The 24,272-nt window shown below is 37.5% G+C and overlaps 1 protein-coding gene across 2 annotated transcripts in view; it reads left to right on the top strand.

Moving 5' to 3' along the window:
* Nucleotides 1–24,272, top strand: part of LOC129895538 (callose synthase 10) — a 70,925-nt gene that overhangs the window by 30,218 nt on the left and 16,435 nt on the right. For both annotated transcript variants that reach the window (XM_055971260.1, XM_055971261.1), the window contains exons 22-36: nucleotides 3,568–3,654; nucleotides 3,806–3,891; nucleotides 4,102–4,129; nucleotides 13,084–13,181; nucleotides 13,297–13,378; nucleotides 13,460–13,620; nucleotides 13,738–13,858; nucleotides 16,032–16,129; nucleotides 16,221–16,311; nucleotides 16,452–16,612; nucleotides 16,702–16,811; nucleotides 21,800–21,931; nucleotides 22,033–22,101; nucleotides 22,185–22,359; nucleotides 22,832–22,949. In XM_055971260.1, coding sequence (XP_055827235.1) covers nucleotides 3,568–3,654; nucleotides 3,806–3,891; nucleotides 4,102–4,129; nucleotides 13,084–13,181; nucleotides 13,297–13,378; nucleotides 13,460–13,620; nucleotides 13,738–13,858; nucleotides 16,032–16,129; nucleotides 16,221–16,311; nucleotides 16,452–16,612; nucleotides 16,702–16,811; nucleotides 21,800–21,931; nucleotides 22,033–22,101; nucleotides 22,185–22,359; nucleotides 22,832–22,949 — 1,617 coding nt within the window. The remainder of the gene's footprint in view (nucleotides 1–3,567; nucleotides 3,655–3,805; nucleotides 3,892–4,101; nucleotides 4,130–13,083; nucleotides 13,182–13,296; nucleotides 13,379–13,459; nucleotides 13,621–13,737; nucleotides 13,859–16,031; nucleotides 16,130–16,220; nucleotides 16,312–16,451; nucleotides 16,613–16,701; nucleotides 16,812–21,799; nucleotides 21,932–22,032; nucleotides 22,102–22,184; nucleotides 22,360–22,831; nucleotides 22,950–24,272) is intronic.

The raw sequence follows: 24,272 nt of genomic DNA, 5'->3' as shown, positions 1-24,272 counted from the left end.
TTTACTCCTATTATGATCATGGACATGAACAAATACACTACACCCAAAGATTCTCAAAGATAGATCAATGGTCAATCTAGAAGTAGGGAAGTATGTCTTGAACATACTGAAAGGGGTTTTAAAACCTAGAACACGGGAAGACATCCTATTAATAAGATAGGTGGATGTCAAAAGAACTTCTCCCCAAAGAAATTTAGGGACTCCACTTGTGAATATTAAGGCTCTAGTTACTTCCATAAGATGCCTATTTTTTCTCTCTGCTACTCCATTTTGTTGGGGTGTATTAGGACATGAACTTTGGTGCACTATTCCCTTGGAAGTGAAATAATTGGCTAGCTGGTCATTGAAAAACTCTCCCCCATTATCACTCCGAAATATTTAAATCTTTCTTATGAAATTGTGTCTCAACCATAGTATAAAAAAGCCTCAAACATATGTTTTACTTCCCCTTTGTCTTTCAATAGGTACACCCAAGTTAGTAAAGTGTGATCTAGTCTCGTCAAAGGCGCACTTTAAGCGCGCTTAAGTCCTGAAGCAAGGCTGAAAACGTGTTTAGTGCTTTACCTTGCTTTATATGCACTTTAGTGTGGTCACCAAGGTTCTAAGGCAAACTTTTCCTTTCCAATGAGCCTCTTTTGAAGAAGTGACCCTAAACAATTGATATTTTACTTTATCATACTTTTTTTTTCAATTTCTTTGGTTATATATTTGTCATTCATGTTTATAATCATTGGTCTTGGACTAAACATATATATATATATATATATATATATATATATATATATATATATATATATATATATATATATATATATATATATATATATATATATTTGTATCTTTTCTCCCTCTGCGCCTTTTTTCAGTAGAGCCCACACTTTATTTGCGCTCTGCGCTTAAAGTCCTAATGGACCTTAGGGCTTTTTTGCGCTTTTCGCCTTTGATAACACTGGTGTGATCATGTATGAAACTCACAAACCACCTTTTCCCATTTACAGTTGCTAACCTAGAAGGCCCCCAAACATCACTATAGATTAACTTAAAGGGTTTCGTGGCATGGTATTTTTTGGAAGAAAATGGTGAACATCTGTGTTTAGCCATTTCACAAAATTCACACTGAAAAGAGGATGTACTTTTATTACTAAACAACTGAGGTAACAAGAGTTTCAAATATTGAAAACTAGGGTGACCAAGTCTTTAGTGCCATAACATGACTTTATTATCAACTAGAACAGATTTCAAACAAGCTGAACTAAAATTTATTGAATTGTAACCATCTTCTAGAAAATAGAGACCTTCAAACTCTCTAGCATTGCCAATCATCCTCCCCGAGACCTTGTTCTGAAATACGCATGAGACAGAGTCAAAGATAGCACGCAAATTAAGGTTTTGAGTCAATTTGCTGATGGACAACAGATTATGGTACAATTTTGGAACATGAAGGACATCAAAAAGAGTCAAAAAAGGGGCTAGTTTGATTGTTCCTTTTCCAGCAACTGCTGAGAAGGAACCATCAGCAAACTTGACCTTTTTATTTCTTGATGAAGGAGTATAAGTCGAGAAAAAAATGGGATTTGCATGTCATGTGATCACTAACCCCTGAATCTATGATCCAAGAGCTTATACCAGTTGAATCAGTACTTAAAAAGACAGATGGCACATTACCTGTTTGGGAAAAAGAACAAGTGGGAGTAGAAGGATCAGGTTTACTGGATTGGAGAAGTTTGTGTAGTAGCTCTAATTGTTCCTTGGTGAATGGTGGCATTTCTGTTGAAGATTTCACCACGATTCTCCGCTGGTACACTGAAAGGCCTGGCTGCCATGGTTGTCTACCCTTCTTTTGTTTCAGTTAGGCGGTTTTCCATGGATTTTCCAGCAAGTCTTACGAGTGCCAATATTTTTTGCAAAAATCACACCACTTCTTTTTCTTGTCATTTTCATTTTTCGCAACAACTAAAGCTGAGGAATCTATATTTTTGCTTCCAGATCGAAATCTATTTTCAGCATAACATTCCTCCTTGTTTCTTCTCACCCAATCTCAGAAAAAGTTTCCCTCAAACTGGCAGTGGATTTTTCCCAGTAAGTCGAGAACGAAATTCGTCGAAATCTTGGTTCAACCCTACTAGAAACAGATATACCCTCTCATTTTCATTGCTTTTACGCAATCCTTAGAACAAACCCATTCATCATTATAGCATTGACTTAATTCTTGCCATAGGGAAACCATCTCACTATAGTAAATAGTCACACCTCTCTCCCTGCCTAGCTTTCCACAGTAAAATTTTTCAATTCAAAAATCTGAGAGGCATTTTCTACATTAGAATAAGTTTCTCTAGCAGCCTCCCAGACATCCCTAGCAGTGGGAAGAAATAAATATGGTTTACCTATGGCAGGTTCCATGGAATTTAGTAGCCAAGGGATTACCATTGAGTTTTCTGCTCTCCAGGCGTTTATTTTCGGGTCTCCTGATTCAAGCTTGCTCGTTTCTCCAGTCAGGTGCCCAAGTTTTCCTCAACCATCAATTGCCAAACGGACAGATGCCCATTCCAAATAATTCTTGCCATTCAGCTTGTGAGAAGTAAGCTGAAAGGAAATATGAGAAGAATCGCTGCCTTGGTTCATTGTTGTCTCGGTCGGAACTTTGTTAACAGAACTCTCGGCTTATGTTGATGCCAGTGGGTCAAGCAGCCCAGTAAATGATGTTTTAGTCATAAGCAACACAAAAATAAAGCTGCTCTGATATCATGTAAGTTTTGGTACCAAAATTGTACATGTTATTCATCTATAGAACTACAAATATATAGTACAGAGAAATAAACAATCAAACAAAGAATCTGATCCCTTGATTCTAGTTGATTTGAGAATCAAGGGATGATCTTATTTGATCTAATTACTTAAACTATCTAATAGGATATCATATCTGATTTTATCAGATCAACTAAGATCCTATAAAATCAAATCTGATTATAGTTAGATATCCTCAAATCAACCCCATGCCTAGTTATTTTCTCTTTTTGCACTTTTGCATTCCGTTATGTTAATGTAATTCTGTGGTATGAGGAAGATCCTCTGCAGAATCTTGCTCCTCTCCTTAGTATATAAAAACTCAAATCTATAGTTAAAGAAGTTGACTCTTACCCTGTCAACTCCATTCAAGGAATGTGTTTTATTCAATAAGCAAGCCCCATAAGAGATATACTAAGTTTGTTTAGTCATTGCTATGATAAAGTGCAAAAAAGGCAGTGGAACGGGAATAAAGTCATCAGATTTTCAAATATTAAACTATCCATTCACCAATTATTACCGCTAGGAACGCACTTGTTCGTATTAAAGTTTTATACTTATCCAAATACTGCCAGTAATAAGGGCCATTTCCTTTAGAAGTTGATAGTAATGCTGATCCATTACTGTTTGAGATTGCTGGTAATATTTCCCTTACTGATTTTGGTAGGGCCTTTTAGGTTATGGCTGTAATCCTCATTTACTAAAAGTCTTGTTGGATTTTGTATTCCTTTTGTCTATATTGGTTTGGTGTTGGTTCGTCTCTTAAATACCCTTCATTTCCAGATTTATCTCATGGATATTCACATATGGTACACTTTATTATCTGCAATTGTTGGCGGTGTAATGGGAGCGCGGGCTCGCTTAGGGGAGGTATAATATCAAATTTCAATTCTCTTAATTTTCCTGGAAAACAATGAGGTTTCTTGTGCATCTTCTTGCCAATTTAGTTGTATGCTGTAAATCTTTTTTAAGCAACTTTATCCTAAAGTAATGTTTTCTTTTAAAATATTGAATTTCTCAGATACGCTCAATTGAGATGGTGCATAAACGTTTTGAGAGCTTTCCTGAAGCCTTTGTGAAGAACCTTGTGTCACCTCAGACAAAAAGGTGATGGCCCTTGGGATAGTCAATTGTTCGTCACCTATTATGTTGCTTAATAGTATAATTAAGTTTTTTACATATGCTCAGAATTTTTTTTCTTTACATGTTGGTTGGTCAGCCCTGTTATGTTCTTACCAATTAATGTGAAGCGTGTAATCTTGAAATCCTCTGCCGATACTGCATTCGTGTAACATGTCTACTTTTATGCTTTTACAGGATGACTATTGATAGCCAATTATCAGAGGTGAGTTTCATCTTGATTCCGTCCTCTTCGGAGTTGCTTTCCATCTAGTCACTTAATTGAAATTATCATGGCCAGGGATCTATTTGTGTTCATTCCTAAGATAATCAATATTTCATTTTAAAATGTTATTAAATGTAGATTGATACAACTTGGTTTCAGTTTTGTTGCTAGAAGGATCCTCTCGATAAAATCCTTTGAATTTCATTTTTACTATTTTTAGCTGTGGGAATATTGTTTATATCTATTTTAACACTATTCACTATTTTTTTTTCTCTCTTTGAGGTGTACCACATCGTTTGAGTTACGTATACAGAGCAGCATAGTTTGATACCAAATGTTGACATTCCATGGCTGAAAAATTATTCGTGATACTTTGAATATCCCTCACATGCCAATAAATACATGTTAAAAGAAAGCTGACTTCCCTGGCTGTCTCTGAATGTACAGTTAGCCTTTTCACAGCATCCTCCTTCAGGCATCTATTTAGCAGAGCAATCAGTATCTCTTGTCATTTCTTATTATGCAGTCTTTCTGATTTCTGTAGACGGATGGATCTTCCGATATTAATAAATAAAGTTCAACATTCCTATCCCAAAATATGACCTTAAACATTTGTAAGAAGCATGGTGAAAAGTGGCCATACCACTTTAAAACACATACGGTTTCAACAACCAAGTCTCCTCTTTGTTACTTTGGAAGCATCTTTGAACTTGGCCGCCTTTTGTTATTGTAGCTTCACTAGACAAGCAAATCGCATCCTAAGGGTGATCAAAATTATCTTTTTGTGAGCTAGTTTCTTGATCAAATTGTTTTCATTTTGTTACCCCTGTAGGTTTAGGGTCGTTTTATATGCATTGTAAGGATGAGAGGATGGGCTAATTTTCATACAGTTTGTGTTTGGTATGTCTTTGGGTTGGGTAAGTTATCCTGAGAACCTCACATGCTTATTATGAGGGAGGAGGTAAGTTATATGGGGTAAAAAATGACTAAATAGTCTTCTAATAGAAGAAATTTTACTTCCACCTAAAAATCAGTGTAGATATTGAAGGGGAAAGAATGCTCTCAGGTACATTAATCGAGGTCTGTCAGCTTTCAGTTTAAATTATCCAAACTCTGGGTTTCAGATGGGTGGGTCCCGCAAGGCTGCAGGAACACTCACAATATGGGAGGGCAATATCTTTTACAACACAGGGTTCAAGTCCTACGACATCACGAGATGCAAAGATGAGGTCGGACGTTGGTTTGAATGGATGGAGTGCCGCCGAAACCTGATTAGAAGAGTGAAAGTTAGCATTAAAGTCCTGAAATGGTTAGTTGTTGTACTCACTGAAGCTTCAAAAGTACAGGGAAGGACAATTAAGAGGTGGAACATGAAGGACCATTTTGCAGAATTTTATTGCACTCTTTAATACAATGAAAGTGGGAGATACATCAGCTTTATAGCATGACATTGCCAAAACAAATTTGTCATAATAACTCCCGAGTCCACACCCAAAAGAGGTTGAGGGAATATGGCTCACCAGATTGCTGGGTTCATTTATGAACCAGACAAAACACAGGGGACTGCAGTGAAGGACAGAAAACAGCTTCACAAGTCTTACAGAGAAGCCTTCTGCCGAGATAGATGGATGACAGAGGCAACGGAGATGGCCATAATACAGAGTACAGGGAACAAAGTAAGAATCACAGGTGGTGAATCTCAACCAGAAAATGATCTATTGAATAGGTGCATCTTAGGAAAATCCTAGTGCCAAGCAAATGAAACCCCCAGTTTGAACGATGTAAGAAGATGGGCTTGTAATTCTTGGAAATTGGCGATAGAAATCAAAGTGTATACCATGAATGATGGGCATTTCATGTTTGAACTACCATCCAAAGTGGTAGCAGAGCATGTCTTAATAGGTCAATGGATCTGGAGGAAGATGAAGTTGGAGCTCGTATGGTGGAAACAAACGACGGACTGCTGGCCGGTAGAGATAAGGAGAGATGGTATGGATTGGGCTGCTGGGTTTACCTTTGAATTTGTGGTCACATAAGGTCTTCAAGGAGATCGACGACATATGTGGAGGTTTTATCGAGATAGAGGAGGAGACTTCTCTTAGGTATCACCTTCACTAGGCCTGAATCAAAGTACGAGGTGATGGAGAGAGGATTCCCCGAGAAGTAGAAGTAACTTGTGATGACTTCACTTATACTATTCCGGTGTGGTGCGAAGCTCTAGTCACCGTAAGATTCTCGGAGGAGAGGAGAAAGGCAAATACCCAGTGGTCAATACCGAGGATCAACTTTTGCAAAAGAAAAATGAGGCACAACCAGCGTAAAAGGTGGATGGGCATGTGGGGACTTCGTGTGAGGGGTCCTGCATGCAAGTGGGCTTGGGATTTAAAGGGGGGAATATAATGTATATAGAGGTCAAAAGGAATTGGGCCCAAAATTTTTGGACCTAATAGCTGTGGTAGAGTCCAAACTTTAATAACCCATTCTGAAGACATAGTAAATATCGAGATATAAGCAAACAAAGCTAAGGAAAACAAATTCCAAAGCCAAATCACACGATGGAATAGAGACGGAGGGGAACTGGAAGTCGCGAGATGGGTGGTGGAGATGTCCGTCACAAATAGAGAAGAATTGGGGAGAAGAGTATAATGGGAATGGTGCAACCATTGAAGGAGGAGAATATAAACGGAGGTATGGAGGAAGCTATCCCACTGGGTATCAAATTCCTAGAAGAAGACATGAGCACTTCAGATTGGGTTCAACAAAATATAATTAAGCTAAGCTCAGAATTTGGGGTGAATTTCAGAGGGTGTGAGGAAAAGGTGAAGGAATTGTTGATGAAGATTGATAGCAATAAACAAGAAAATAGGGGGAAAGAGAGTGAACAGACAATTGGCAAGAGGAAAGGGTTACTGGAACTAGAAAAGCTACAACTGGATTCTAACTTCTATAGCAACGGGACTAGAAGTAAACGGGTATTTGGCCATTACGGATCAATGAATTTAAACATTGTGTCTAGGAATGTTAGGGGATTGAATTGTGGGAGGAAAATGAGTATTATCAGGAACATGATTAAAACTTGGAAAGCAGATGTGGTACGTTTTCAAAAGACAAAATGGATGAGGAGATTTCCAATATAGTTTGAGAAGTTTGGTGTAGTAGGTGGGCAGATTATGTACAACTAGAGGCTAGTGGGATGAGGGAAGGCATAATAATTATGTGGGATAAAAGAATATGGGAGGGGAAGTGAGTAGTGTGGGAGCATATTCAGTTTCTTGTTGTTTCTCTGGGAAGAATCTGGATCTTAAATGGAACCTAACAAGTGTCTATGCCCCGAATGATAGAGCAGAAAGGGAAGAAACTTGGTGGGAACTGGGGGCAACCAAAGGTACTCTTATGTGGGGATTTCAACACTGTAACGTACTCTTATGAGAAGTTCAACTGCAACAGAATCAGCAGGTCAATGACAGAACTATCAGAATTCATTGAAGACATGGAATTAATGGACTTAAACTTAGCAGGGGGAGAGTTCACTTGGAGAAGAGGTGACAGACACTCCACATCAGCAAGACTAAACAGGTTCCTGATCTCTGAAGAATGGGACTCAAATTTCAGGAACATTAAACAATCTGTTTTGCAGAGAATTGTCTCAGATCATTCCCCATTGATGCTACAATGTGGATAATGGGGGAGAATGAAATCATATTTCAAGTTTGCTGACTACAAAAGGTTCAATGATAGAGTTAAAACCTGGTGGGAGTTTTCTCATTTCCATGGAAAACCAGACTTCGTACTGGTAGCAAAGCTAAGGGCATTGAAAGGAAAGTTGAAAGAGTGGAGCAAGACCAGCCAAGGCAATCTGAGGCAGCTGAAGCAACTGGTACTAAATCAGTTAGCAGAATTTGATATGATACAGGATCAGAGAAATTTGGAGGAAGGGGAGATAACTTCCAGATTGGCTCTTACTGCTGAGTTTGAAGAAATAGTCAAAAAAGAGGAAACAAGATGGAGACAGAGATCTAGGGAAGTTTGGCTGAAACAGGGGGATAGGAATACAATCTTCTTCCATAAAACAGTAGATGCACACATAAGAGCCAACACTATTAATAATATTAAAGTCTGGGAGGAGTTAGTGACTGAACCTGCTGAGATACAGAAGGAATCATAGAATACTATGAGAAGTTATATGCTGAAACTGTGGACTGGAGGCCAGGCTTAAGAAATGAGAAAGTGCCCTATGATTGATGAAAATGATAATAACCAACTGATGGCCCTTTTTGAAGAACAGGAAATCCTAGAAAGCATCAAAGCATATGCTGGAGACAAGGCCCCTGGCCCAGATGGCTTCTCCATGGCTTTCTTTAGTCAGTGTTGGGAAGTCATCAAAACAGAAGTGGTGGCGGCAGTTCAAAAATTCCTTGAGGAAGGGGTATTTGAGAAGAGTATAAATACTACGGGGGATGTGGAGCTAAATGACATCAGACCAATAAGTCTAGTATGAGGAGTGTGCAAGATAATTGCAAAACTATTGGCTGAAAGACTAAAGAAATTGATACATAAGCTAGTAGACAGACAACAAATGGCCTTTATCAAGAATAGGCAGATCATGGATGCAGTATTGATAGCCAATGAATGTGTTGATTCCAGGCAGAGAGATAACCAACCAGGGATTTTATGTAAACTGGATATCCAGAAGCCATATGATCATTTGAATTGGAACTTTCTGCTGAATATGTTGCAAAGGATGGGATTTGGAACGAAATGGCTAAAGTGGATTAGACAGTGCATGAGCTCAGTGAAATTCTCTATTTTGATCAACAAAAGCTCATGTGGCTTCTTCTCATCATACAGAGGTCTTGAGACAAGGGGACCCTTTATCCCCTTTTCTCTTTATCTTGGCCATGGAAGGGTTGAGCAGCCTATTTTAGAATGCAAAAATCAAGGGCTGGATTAGAGGTTTCAATATGGGGAATAATACAAGAAATAACCTAGAGATTACTCATCTACAGTATGCAGATGACACTCTAGTATTTTGTGATGCAGTAGTGGAGCAGATGCTGATTTTGAGGGTTATCTTCAATATTTTTGAGGCTGTTTCAGGTGTGCACATAAATTGGAGCAAGAGTTTCGTCTATTCAGTCAACACAGTGATAGATATTGGAGACTTAGCTGACAAACTGTGAAGGAAAGTGGGTGAATTACCAACAATCTACTTGGGAATGCCTTTTGGGGCCAAGAGCAAGTCAAAATAAATATGGAGTGGAATAATTGAAAAGTGTGAAAGAAAGCTTGCAAACTAGAAGTGTCAATATTTATGTTCAGGGGTAGACTAACTCTAGTTAATAGTGTCCTAGATGTCCTTCCCTCGTACATGATATCATTATTCCCTATACCAACCAATGTAACCAAAAGGCGGATGCAATTAGGAGGAACTTTTTATGGCAGGGCAGTGAAGATAAGAACAAATACCATTTGGTCAAATGGGAGGAACTGTTGGTAAGCAAGAGAGGGGTGGACTCAACATCAGAGAGCTGAGTACCCAAAACAAGAGTTTGATGATGAAATGACTGTGGAAATTTGTCTCACCTGAAGTATCTCTATGGAAGGAAGTAATAATAGAAAAACATGGCAAGGAGGACAAATGGATGACACAGGTGGCGACCAACCGTTATAATTGTAGTGTATGGAGATCTATCAGAAACCTATGGCAACTGTTCAGGGAGAGAACAAGCTGTAAGGTGGGCAATGGAGAAAAAGTAGCTTTTTGGAATGACATTTGATGTGGACAGGAGACACTCAAACATGCTTTCCCTGTACTACATAGTCTGAGCCAAGCACAAGAAGCAACAGTGGCAGAATTATGGACTAGACAAGGGTGGAACCTGTCTCTGAGAAGGAACCTAAATGATTGGAAAATGACAACCATAGCAAGATTTCGTGACACAATGAATTTGGTGGATGATTTGGAATGAAAGGAATCAAAGATGTTTTGAAGGAAAACAAAACAGTATTCAGAAGATAAAGGTAAACTGCCTTAGGGCTTTACTATTTTTGGTGTAAGCAAATAGTGATAGGAGATACTGGAGATGTGTTTAATGTTATTGATTGGCTGTAACTAGAAGATCTTAGGAATGATGTAAGTAAAACTTTTTGAAGGAGTAGTATACTTGTGGATATATTGAAGTAAACGTTACCTTTCTAAAAAAAAATAGATGAAATATTTCAGGCTTTTGGGTACTTTCGATGGGGTTATGTAAGATTGAGCAATTGACTAAGGTTAAATTGAAAACTAGGAATTAATCTGCATGTTTATCCCGCATGTACTGTTTCATATCAAATATGAGATAAGACAAGGCCTTGGGACCTGATGAATTCACTTTAGTTTTTTTCAGCAGTGTTGGAGGACAGTTAAGGGAGAGTTGATGGAAACCATTGTGGAGTCCCAAGAATCGGGCAGTTCCATAGTATTCTAATGCATCATTTATTACTGTTGTTACTGAAGTAGGAAGGAGTGACAAACATTAAGGACTTTATACCTATTAGTTTGGTGTGAAGTATCTATAGGATGATTTCTAAGGTGCTTTCCAATAGACTAAAGAAGATTAAAGAAGGTGCTGGAAGAGACACTGTCAACTTTGCAAAATGCATTAGTGGAAGTTAGTGGAAGGAAGGCAGATTCTAGATGCAGTTCTTGAGGCATATGAATTGGTGGATTCTAGAAAGAAGAAAGGTGAGTCGTGATATTATGTAAGCTGGATCTTGAGAAAGCTTAGGACCATGCAAATTGGTGTTTTCTGGATTTCATTATGATGAAGATGAGTTTTGGGGTCAAGTGGAGAACATGGATCAACAGTTGCATTTCCACCGCTAGATTCTCTATTATAGTGAATGGGAGTTCGTTTTGGATTTTTTGGTATCTAAAGGGGATTGAGGTAGGGATCTCCACTAGTTGAAGACTTTCTTTGAGATTTTGAGTGAGATCCCATTGATATATCATTGGCTTCTTCAACACCATCCTCATCCGTTTGATCATCTTCATCAACACAATTAACCATAGGTGCGACATGGCTCATTTGAGTTTTTACCTCATTTTTCTCCTAACATACTCTCTCATTTCTTCCGTAACAAAATCTGGAACTTTTTGATATACAACGACATCTCTATAACCACCAATTAGATGTTTCTTGTGATAATGTATTCCACCGTAGTATGTCTTTTGACAATAGATACATTGGACTTTTCAGTTATTTCCCATTGAAGTTCCATATGCCCAAGCTGGTTCTCTTTTTGGCTTGATGTCATTTAAGCAGAATTTACTACAATCACACACACAAAAAAAATACAAAACAATGAAAATGGACAGTCAACTGAGATGAAAAAACAGAGCAGAACAGAGAAAAAATTGCAGGAGAGAGTCAAAATACAGAGAAGAACAGGGAAAGAAATTACAAAACAGAGAAAATAATTGCAGAATAGAAAAAAAAGCAAGCAGAATATAAAAAATAAATGCAGCAAGTTGAACTGAAAAATATAAAAGAAGAATACCAAAAAGAGTAACCCAGCCTCAACAGTGCAGTCAAGTAGCAACAGAGAAAAGAAGAAGAGAAGAAGAGGAGGAAAAAATAGAAAATAGAGGAGAAGAGAAGAAGAGGAACAGAAGAAGCGAAGAGAAAACTTACCTTCGCATCAGTCGAAGAGAAGGTGCCAGGCTTGCAGCAGTCGAACTCTCATTAATATTTTTGGAAGAGAAGTTAACCCTTGTGCAGAAGTCGACCTTGCTTAAGGGGGACACGAGGAAGAAACGTTCTTGGATTAGAGGTTTTGGAGGGTTTTCCAGGAATGGGACATAATTGAGTTTTAAAGGATGCTAACTTTACTCCATAGGCATTGCGAGCCAATCTATAGACTTGAGTCGATGAGATGTAAGTTGGGGAACAATTGTGCATTCTCTGTCAAGTCCTTTTATGAGATGCTTTTGGTGAGAGCAGGAGAGACTTTTTCTGAAAACCTCGATTTGGTTTATTAGATGACAAGGAAGGTTGTTTTTTCACATGGTTAATTGTTAGAGGGGCGATCTTCACCATGTAGAACCCCTAGAAAAAGAAAAGTTGTTTGCATGAGCTGGTGTTACTTATGCAAGAAGGCGGTAGATCCTCTTCTTCTACAAGTTTGTGTTTCCTAGGCTCATTGCCGATAATTTTTTGGAGGTGGCCAGCATAGGCCTTAATGTTGGGGAACACGAATTACCAATTTTCAAAAAAAAGATCATCCTCTTCTACATTGCAGCTTGGCCGCGAGACTCTGGTGGGATATGTTTAGCAGGTTTGGTATGTCTTGGACAATGTTGAGATCTGTGGAAACCTATTGTTTTGCCAGTTTCAAAAAAAACCCTGTTGTTTTGCTGGAAAACTGGAAGAAGCAGGAGAAAGTACAGGGTATGGAATGTTGTGCCTATGACATTGATGTGGATTGTTTGGAGAGAGAAACAAGAGGGATTTTGAAGGGGTAGAGTTGAGCAAGTTGAGGAGTAGTGTCCGATCTTTTATTTATATTTGGTGAACCCCTGTAGTTCTGGGTTGTATAGTGGATTGGGTCTCTTTTGTAGAGAACCATTTCTTTTTGTAGGTTCTTTACTTTTTGGTATACGTCTTGTATATGACCGATTATTGCCTTGTGATTAATGAAATATTTACCTGATAAAAACAAATAGAAAGATACTTAAAAATGTACCTGTAGTCTTCAGTATCCATTCAAACCTAAAATATGTGCTGAATGTGCATTCTGATCTGTATGGATTATCAATATACTTGTGCTTTTCCTTGATATGGATGTGATATGATTAAGGAATCATTACTTTTTCTTAGTCCAACACTCTGAGGTAGTGTTTTGTGTATGTCTATAGTTAATATGTTCTTCCATTATAACATGTATAGCTAAAAGTTTCTTCAATTTTGCAGACATCTCAAGATAACAACAAAGCATATGCAGCTCTCTTTTCACCATTTTGGAATGATATTATTAAAAGTTTGCGTGAAGAGGATTACGTCAGTAACAGGTAATTTTCTGACTCTTGTGACCCAATTTGGCAGTTGTCCCTTTCCCTATTATAATCTTTTGCTTTTCATTCTCAAATATTTTCTTTATGGTTCCAATGTCCTGATTTTCCCTAGGGAGATGGATTTGCTTTCAATGCCTAGCAACATGGGAAGTCTACGACTTGTACAATGGCCTCTGTTTCTTCTCTGCAGTAAGGTGCTCACAGCAGAATTTTTCCTATAATTTTTATGTCGGAGAGTATCCACACTCTGTTTGTAAATGGAACAATATTTACAGATATTGCTGGCTATTGATTTGGCTTTGGATTGCAAAGACACACAAGGAGATCTGTGGACTAGAATATGCAGGGATGAGTACATGTCCTATGCTGTCCAGGAGTGCTATTACAGTATCGAGAAGATCTTATACTCTCTGGTCGATGGAGAGGGAAGACTTTGGTGTGACTTCTTATCCCTGGCAAACAAGAGTTTACCTAGTTTTTCTTGTTGCGTATGGTTTATTTGATGTTGTTATTGCTCTGACGTGGTCAATGTTCATGTTTTCCTTGATGGTAGGGTTGAAAGAATATATCGAGAGATCAACAGTAGCATAATGGAGGGTTCACTTGTCATAACCTTATCACTGAAGAAACTTCCAATTGTGTTATCAAGATTTACAGCTTTGACTGGACTTTTGGTAACATTCTACCTTGTACTATTGTTCGTGTTGAGATTGTTAAGTAGTCCACTTGGTAACTGACCTCACCTGCCTGTGTGTTATCATATCTGTTTTTACCTTTTTTTGATCAAGTAAACATATTTTCATTTATTAAGATGGCCAAAAGTCTGGCAGTATGCAAGGGGTATACGAAAAAGGTAGAGAATCTACAAAAAAAAATAGATGATTCTCTACAAATTCCATCCAATCTTCTATACAATTGGGAACTCTAAGGGTGCACCAAAAGAAAGCAAGTGATCAGAGGCTACTACTGAATTGAGAAAATCTCGACTCTTCCCCCTCAAAAGCTCTCCTATTTCTCTCTCCACACCGCCCACATTAACGCTAGTGGAACCACGTTCCATGTCCTGCGTCTTTTCCTCCAACGGAACATCAAGTCTTTCACAGTTCTTGGCATTGCCCATGAGGTACCAAACCACCTAAGCATATCCCACTATAATATCATTGTGAGATCACATTGAATAGGAACATGACATGTCCTCGCCTTCCTCCTTGTACATATAACACCTGCTGTGCAAGCAACTTTCTGCTTTCCAAGATTTTCCGCTGTCAAGATAAACCTTTTAGCAGCTAGCCAAGTAAAAAACACGCTACCATAATTGAATCTTGTGTTCATCTCAGTGGATAGACAATTTGGATCTTCTTGATGTAGGGATATAGATCACCTAATATTTTCTAGATCATTTTCTTTTAGAAATTTATAGCAGACTTTTGTTCAGTGTTTGTGAATAGCCAATGCTGGTTTATGTAACTGCATGTGGGTTTTTCTTATAGTGGTTTTGTCATACCAAATGTGTTGCAACTCATAACATTAGTGCCTGTGGCTGGCTCAGGGGTGCTAGTGAGCTGAGACATGGGTAGCTTGGCTTGGCTCAACTGCTCTTTGTTCAAGCTTTTCCTGATTAAACAAATACTTTCATAGCTTGAGCTCAATTCAAGTCAATGTAACAAGCAAGAGGCTTGAGCTTGTGCTCAAAGTCGGTCGAAATAGCACACATAAAATTGACAATGACAATTGTCAATACCTTAAAACTGAATATGAATCTTTATACTCAATTTCTTAAAATCTTGACCATGCATAAATAGTCACAAGTAAGGATATAACACAAAATTTATATATTCTAAAAATGTAAAGAGAAATTTTATATCAATAAATAATAAGCAAACAAGACTTTCCCGGTTCATAAAAAGAACGGCGAGGAAATCAAGCAATCAAAATTTCACCAGTTCATCAAAAAGAGGAGGAACCGAGGAGGAGTTATTTGAAAAATTGATATACTTATAAAACTCGTTGACTTTTCCAATATATCATTCTGAAGCAATGTTTGTTCATATAATTATTCTCACCACTGGCATTTTCACAATATTTGTCAAAATGTGGTTTGACATGTATCACAGTGAATAATAAACTGCTCGTGTTTGTACCCGCTCTCTTAGTGATCGTGCTGAATTAAAAGTGGGCTACCAAGTTAGGTCAGAGGGAAGAGGGAGCTATTTTGAAGGAGGAGGAGGAATCGAGAATTATTCTAAAAATTGGCATACCTATAAAACTCGTTGACTTTTCCAATATATCATTCTGAAGCGATATTTGTTCGTATAATTATTCTCACCACGGGCGTTTCTACTACATTAGTCAAAAGTTGGTTTTACATGTATCGCAGCGAATAATAAATAGTTCATGTTTGTACTCGCTCTCTTAGTAATCTTGCCGAACCGAAAGTGGGCGACCAAATTGTGTCGGATGGAGCAGATTTTAGGCGATGTGGCATTCAATGAAATCCCATGTCAGGATCATAAATGAGAGAAAGTGCAAAATTTTGAAATTAACTGAACCTTATGCAGCACATCTAGCAGATTTCCATGTCGTAGGCTCCCCTTATATTTTTTTTTTGGTGTTTCACTGACTGCATCACACAGGTAATCTATGTTTAACACCTGCTTCTAAGTTTGATTCTTTCCATATTATGTTGTTTGTCTCTGAGATTGTTTTTAATAAATTTTGTGTTAAGCTGCTCACTCTTAGGATTTCACATTATTAGTCTTGGTTCTTATTTTAAATACATCTTGTGCTTTTATGATATTATGTCACTCATGTCTCTCATTGTATTTCCAAATTCTTGTACCATTTCAGATTCGCAATGAAACTCCTGAACTTTCAAAGGGTGCTGCCAAAGCTATGTATGATCTGTATGAGGTTGTTACCCATGATCTGCTGTCATCTGATTTAAGGTGAATCTTTTTCATGATTATTTTGCTCAAACATCAAATGGTTCGTTGTTTGGGATGTTTTGAGAGTTAAATATGTTCTTTATCTGGGCAGAGAGCAGCTCGATACTTGGAATATATTAGCAAGGGCAAGGAATGAGGGACGACTCTTTTCTAGGGTGGAGTGGCCTAGAGATCCTGAAATTGTACGAATCTAGTACTTTTTGTTGAATTTTTCATTTATGTGTCATGCTATTTTACAGTAGCTTTCTTAGCCCCTTTTCCCCCCCTTGCTAGTCCCCTTTGTTGATATAGTAAGCTGTTTAATCTCTTGTGCATCTTACAGAAAGAACAGGTGAAAAGGCTGCATTTACTTCTTACTGTGAAGGATTCGGCTGCTAACATTCCTAAGAATCTCGAAGCAAGAAGAAGATTGGAGTTCTTTACAAATTCTTTATTTATGGACATGCCACCAGCTAAGCCAGTTAGTGAGATGATATCATTCTGGTATTTTGATGCTGTCACCTTTTTTTGGTTAAATTTTTGACATAAGAACAAAATCTGGATGTTTCCTAATATGGTTATATTGGAAACAGTGTCTTCACGCCTTACTATAGTGAAACAGTGCTATATAGTTCCTCTGATCTGCGAGAAGAAAATGAAGATGGCATATCTACCCTTTTCTATCTTCAGAAAATATTTCCAGGTATCTTTTTCATTTGGTCAGTTACTAATCTCTTGTGCATAGCTGTTGAGACTTTCTTGTTGGTAGATCTGTTACATCTTGGCTTTAACCGTCAGGAAGGAAAATGGAAAATTTCACTTTCCTTCTCTTTGTATTCCTATTTTTACGTTGGAGAAGTTCAGAAAAGTGATTTTCCTACTTCTCTTCAATTTTGTTTAACCTTTTAATTGACCAAGCTTGTTTGAATCAGCAATTTAGATTAACTGTGTTGCTGTTTGATATGTCACATGGATCCTTCATCTCGTTGATGTACTTGTGTCAGATGGATGTGGTTGTTTTGTGGATATTCATTAAGTTACACTAAGAGCACTGAAATCGACACGTATCTCGTCTATGTACTTGTACACACCTGTATCCTGTATGCACCCATTATGAGTCCATGTAATACAGGCTCCAGACAAGTGGTCAGGTTAATTTTCATGTTTGATTGCTTGTTTCTGTAAAACGGAGGAGAAGAATGTAAGATTGAACTAAATGCCTAATGCATCGGTTATAAGTTTATTGTCAGCGGAGATTTTGAGGAACTTTGTCCTAATTCACCAAAATTCAATTAAGGAAATGCAGAAACGAGTAGTGATCTGTATACAACTTTCTATTGTATTTCTGCCTTTTCCTTTTCTATTTGTATTTTTTGTCATTGCTACCGTTGAATTCCGTGTTCTATAACAACAAATGCTCTTCTTTTTTTTTTACTGCGAGATCTGAATTTCGGGCATTTACTTCAATTCAGTGGCGTTAAGTCCGCCTTGAAATTAATTACCGACCATTTTCATGTTATCTTTTAAATTTTGGTTGGTAAGATGATATTGTGTTATTTGTAAACAATACATTTTTGTTTAGATTCTAGTTCACTTCTAGGGTGGGCGTGATCGAGCAAATTGAATAAATTATACAGTACTTAGGGGTCGTTTGGTTTGAAGAAGAGTTTTGATGAGGTTAGGTATCCTAGTGTTATTTCTTAGGATCGTTTGGTGTAAGCGATAAAGATAAATAGTTAATAGTCTAGGGATAAAATTTTGGTGTCTTGTTAGGTTGGCAAGTTTGGGATAACTTATCCCATCATTTATACCATAATGATGGTATAAGTTATCCCATATACATGCTGGGATAAGTTATCCCACCTTATCCCAGGATAGCTAATCTTGGGATGACTTGTTCCCAACCAAACGACCCCTTAGTGAATGTTTGTTTTGTTGCATTGCATAATTTCTAAGAATAAGTTGTATATTTACAAAAACACTCTCCATAAGTGGAAAGGGTGAGAAAAGTGATGTATAAAAAGGTTTTGTGGGGGTATTTTTGTCATTTTATCTTCTTTTTTTTAAATCATGGGATTAGTTATCCAATGATTATTATTCCACCCAGAAGCAGGGATAACTTATCCCTATACTAATTATAAATCATAGAATTAAGTTATCCCAAATTTTGTAACCAAACAAGGAAGTAAGGGGTACTAAAAATTTATCCTAGGATTTTCTCCATTTATCCATCATACATACCAAACGTATCCTAAATCTTAAAAAAATGTAATAATTTTTAATTTCAAAATGAGGTTGCTTTTGAAGTATTCTCCAGTATTTTTAAAAGCGATTTTTTGAAGTGCATAATTTATTGAAGTGAACACTGTTTAACGAATTAAAAAATTATCATGCATATATGGATTTAGTAATTGTGAAATCAAATTTCAATTAAAATTACTAATTCAACATCCAATATACCAAAATGATGATACTGGTCGTTATTAATGTATATTGGACATTCATGATATTATTTTCTTATGTAAATCTATGTTGCTTAGACTCGGGTGCGGATCTAGAGGTCGGATCATTCATGATCTAAATTTTAAAATTTGGGGTACATATCTAGGTACTAATAATAGAGTTATATGTCTAAATTATGAAACATTATACAAGGTATCTTGAGGAGAAACTATTGATCAAGAGGAAAATCTCAAAAGGAGCTAAAAGGAAAAAGATTGATATAGAAATTTCTATGTACAAGCTATTACATTTTCTTTAATATCACCTTAACTTTTGTTTTTATTATAGAAATCATTGTATTTGTCCAGAATTTTTCTAGTCTATTTTGGTCAAAGTATCCAAAATTGGTTGACTATATTCAAAATGGATCAGACACCCATTACCCATATCGTGTTTACAAAGTACGACACCGAAAGTGAAGAGTCTGAGTTATTAAGCCAAGTTATTAATGCTCTTCACTTAAATAGCTGCTAAAGGGGTGATTTTGATGGCGGAGAACCTGAGGAAACGAAAGATTGTTTGCGTTAGTTGGTGTTTCCTTGGTAAGGAGACAGGTGACGATGTGGGGCCGATTTTGATGGTGGAGAAACCGAGCTAACGGAAAATTATGTGCGTTAGTTGGTGCTTGCTTTGAAAGGAGATAGTTGAAGACATGCATCATATTCTGTTACATTGCAACTTAGCTACAAGGTTATTGTGGGATATCTTTAGTTGGTTTGGCATTCATGGGAGATGCCTGGATCCTTGATGGAGTTTATGCTCACTTGGAAGGTTAATGGTCTGGTGTTAGGTGAAGAAGGCAAAAGGTTTTGGTATGTTGCTCCTCCCATGTTAATGTGGGTTATTTGGAGAGAGAAGTAGGAGGGATTTTGAAGGAACAGAGATGAGCTTTGCTCATCAGAGGAATAGCCTCCGCTCCCGTATTTTTCTTTTGGTGCACCAATGTAGTTCCTTTTTGTATAAAGGACAAGGTATTGTAGGTTTTCCTTTTTGGGTATCTCTTTTGTATGTGGCCATCTCGGCCTTGATATTATTAATGAAATACTTTACTTTATCAAAAAGAAAAGCTATCAGCATAAACAAAATTAAACAATATAATAACAAGGTCATTGAAATATGGGGCTGATGTTAGAGAAAAAACAAGGAGGATTTAAAGTGAAAGATCTAGGGATTGAACATCTTTTCCCCGGAGAAGAAGCAATGACGGTATCTGGGGAATGAGCATCGGCTAGTTCTGTGCTAGCAGCTGCGGTAATACAGAGAATGCAAGCATTATCCGGAATGATTGGGCGTAAAGCGTCTGTAGGTGGCTTTTTAAGTCCGCTGTCAAATCCCAGGGCTCAACCTTGGACAAGCGGTGGAAACTACCTTAGTAACACAGAAGAAATCAATTATAGACACTAATACAATTAGATCTGCTTTTCATAGACGAACTTGGGATTTGCGATCACAGGGATAAAACGATTAATCTCTATCAATATACCTGTTAAAGCCCTGAACCATAGCGTACTTAGTACTGACGCCACAGAGAGAGATGTTGTTAGATCTCGCATTGAGAAACCTCCTTTGTATTATTTGTTAGAATAGATAATACATATGTGATCAGATGCATATGTAGTTAAGGGCTAAGTTGCTCAGACTCAGGTGTGGGTGTCCGATAAGGGTGCGGATCTAGAGGTCGGATCCTCTATGATCTAAAGTTTAAGATTCGGGGATATGGATCCATATATGGATACGGGTGCGGGGGATTCGGCTAAAAATAATTCGAATAGCTAAAAATAGAGTTATAAAACCTAAGTTATGAGATATTATGTGGAAAACTTGAGTAGAAAATATTGATCAGGAGCAAAATTCTGGAAGGAGATAAAAGAAAGAGGAGTGGCAATAAAAAGTTATATATGCAAGATATTTCATTTTCTTCAATTTCACCTTAGTTTTTGTTTTGCTTACAAAAATCATTGAATCTGTTCAGAATTTCTCTCTCGAATTCGGTCTAAGTATCCAAAACTAGTTTTCCAGATTGGGCTATAAGGAGAGACAAGATGTTCTCTAGTAAAGCTTACAACTAAAAACTGTTGTTGAGTGAGAAGATGACTTTATGGCATTATTTTTATAAAGACTCTTAGGGTGCATATGAAGTGTGTTCTTTGGTGTGGCTAGTAGCTAGGAAGCCTAGCTGATAACCTGAGGAAGAGGAGGATTACACTTGTTAGCTGATGTTTTATGTGCCAGATGTTCTGAAGAATATGTAAATCACCTCATATTGCATTGTCATGAGCAATGACTCTGTGGTGGAAGGTTTTGAGTTGGGTCAAAGTATAGTGGTTGCTTCCAAGTAAAGGGAATGTTGTAGAAGTTGGATTATTAAAAAAAGGAAGAGAAGCTCAAGGGCATGGGATGTTGCTCCTTTAACCCTTATATGGGTTATTTGGAATGGAGGAATAGAGAGCATTTGAAGGTGTTAAGAATGCCAATGTAAACTTGAGGAGTACACTCATGTTTTTAGTGCACCCACGAGGTTCTTACTTGTATAAACGTCGGTGACTGTTGTAGAGAACCATATTTTGGGGTAGAGTTTCTAGTTTTTAGTATACTACTTGTACACAGGTGTTTGTTTTCTCACGTCATCAACCAAACTATTTACTTTATCAAAAAATAACGAGGTCATTGAAAGATAACACGAAGCACATTTTTTATTTTTCATTTCCAATTAACCATAAAGAAGAGTTAAATTGCGGCATTCAGTTTCTTATTTGATTACATTGTAATTGACTTAGTGCAAGGGATGAGTAAAGTGAAAGAGAAGCACCAAATCAAAAGTAGTAAAAGAATAGGTCCGAATACTAGATGAAAAGGAAAGAGTCATTTGTTTGAAAGGAAAATAGGAGGAAGAAGTGGAAGAAACCATTAGTAGAAGACACCATCAGTCATGTGGCTTCTTCTTGGAAAGTGGAATTGCAGAGCCTGTGAATCGAGGGAAAATGAGTTCATATATTTCCTGATAGTATCCTGTTTTTATTTAAAATATTTGATATAATGTTTGTTTACGGGACTATTATAAATTTTTATCTTGTTGTTCATCTCATTGGATAAGATAATGCCTCTATGATCAATCACTGCCTTATGTATTTTGTCTTCCCTTACTGTTTTATTGTCTTAATCTTTGCCACCGTGTATGTTCCATATTAGATGAGTGGGAGAATTTTTTGGAGCGGATTGGTCGAGGTGATAGTGGTGATAATGACATTCAGGAAGGCTCCAGTGATGCCTTGGAGCTTCGATTTTGGGCATCTTACCGGGGCCAAACTCTAGCTAGGACAGGTTTGATTGTTCTCAGGGTAATTATGTTTCTATAATTGGTAGTCTAGTATCTTTTGGTTATTTAACAATGCTTGTTTATTTTAATGTGATTTTGTATATAGTGCGTGGTATGATGTATTACAGAAGGGCATTAATGCTACAAAGTTACTTGGAAAGGAGATCTCTAGGAGGTTGGTAATATTTAGTATTTGTTGTTATATCAAATGGAAAGCCTGTATTTACTGATGTGGTTTTTCCTTTTGTCTTTTGTAAGGAGTGGATGGCCATTCTCACACAAACTTTCTCACAAGTCAAGGGTTTGAATTATCACGAGAAGCACGGGCTCAAGCTGATTTGAAGTTTACTTATGTAATTTCATGCCAAATTTATGGGCAGCAAAAACAGCGAAAGGCTCCAGAGGCTACGGATATTGGTCTTTTATTGCGAAGGTCTGAATTAATATTTAGTTTCTTTTGATGCACCATTACATTGATGACATTTTTATCAGTCAGATTTTTTTTCTTATATACTATTGCAAAATATCGTTAACTAACTTGACATTGAGGCGTAGTAATTGTTGTGGACTCTAGATTATTTTCTTTTGGCATATTGCAAGGGAGTACCTAAAACCTATGATTTCAAGTTTGAGTCGTCTTGTATTTTCCCATGTTTCCTTGTCCTAAATACCGGAAGTCTTTCCTTCCTTGATTTTGCATGTGAATACCCTAAACTATTAATCATATGCATGGTAGTTGAGCAAACTGTTACATGATTCTTTTTCCATATCTCTTTGCCTCGTACGTGCTTTGTTGCGAGGATGTTATACTCAGTATTTCATTGGATGGTGCACATCTTGATTGTTTTTGTCCACATTTATAGTTTGAGGATGCCTGAATTTATGCATCTTATGTTGTATGCAAGGAATGAAGCACTTCGTGTTGCTTTCATTCATGTTGAGGAGATTGCAGGGGATGATGGGAAAGTTTCAAAGGAATTTTATTCAAAGCTTGTTAAAGCTGATGCACATGGGAAAGATCAGGTATGGTCTATTGTTGAATAACTTTGTTGAAGTGTGTGTCCATCTCATCTAAAAGCTTAAGCCATTAGAGAGATCTCACTTTTATTATTTAATTGTATTCTCAACATGCCCTCATGTGCGGGCCTGATTCTTTTTCATGGCCTAGCACGTGGAAATTCTTCTGATAATGGGTGGCGGTGAGATTCAATCCCATGACCTATACCTGCTTTGATACCATGTTCAAGTGTGTGGTCATCTCATCTAAAAGCTTACGCGGTTAGGGAGAGCGCACTGCGGTGAGATTCAATCCCATGACCTATACCTGCTTTGATACCATGTTCAAGTGTGTGGCCATCTCATCTAAAAGCTTACGCGGTTAGGGAGAGCGCACTTTTGTTATTTTAAATGTATTCTCAACAAACAGCGGCAATCTTTGGTTAATGAATTATAGTATGTTATGGTGTCTTTGGTCCTTAACTGGGTCCTCAAATGCTTCAAGTACTAGTCGCCTGCATTTCACTGCTGGCATATCTGGTGTTGGTTGGGCCTTGGTGCTATATGTGCCCCTATATTAGCTGGGTTTATAAACAGAGCTGTTTTTTGTCCTTTGTGGTTTCTAAGGAAGCATCGACAGTTGAGTGATCCTATCCAGACGGATTACAAGGAAATTCGGTTATAGATTGATTTGATTGAAGAGACGTAGAGGATACAAATGATGCAAATTGGTTCTGTCAAGAAAATGAATCTTAGACCTACCTCAAACCATTAAAACTTAACTCATGAGTTGAGCATTTCCCAGGGCCACATTAGGACTTAACAACCCCGTACCCTCAACTGATACAAGAAACTCCGACACTCTCCAATGCACTCAAGAGTAGACATCTGAAGTGCATACAACATTCTATTGGGGCATTAGGTAAACCAAGATTTGAGAAGATTCTGGCTCGAATATGTATTTACTACAACATACCCAGTGTAGTCCCCCAAAGTGGGGTCTGGGCATGGTAGAATGTACGCAAACCTTACTACCTCAGAGATGAGGTAGAGAGGTTGTTTCCGAAAGACCCTCAGCTTAAGAAGACTCTAATATGTTTATATGTTAAGAAAAATGGACATTGGATCGAACTCTTCCTAAAACTAACTCAGGATGTGAGAGATTCCCAAGACCAGATGATGACACAATAACTCACTCCCTCATCTAAAACTATAAGCATATGCCAGATGCAAGTTGAAACAGGCAAAGTGATGTGGAGAGTAATTTGAAACAGAAGAGATAATTAGTGAAGAGCTACAATAGTTGAGGCATCTTGTATGTGCAGTGAATTATGATAGAAGTTCTTCAAG

This window comes from Solanum dulcamara, chromosome 7 (genome assembly GCF_947179165.1).
Source record: "Solanum dulcamara chromosome 7, daSolDulc1.2, whole genome shotgun sequence".
Taxonomy (NCBI): domain Eukaryota; kingdom Viridiplantae; phylum Streptophyta; class Magnoliopsida; order Solanales; family Solanaceae; genus Solanum; species Solanum dulcamara.
The sequence above is the reverse complement of the archived record's forward strand: the minus strand, read 5'-3'. Positions and strand labels throughout refer to the sequence as shown.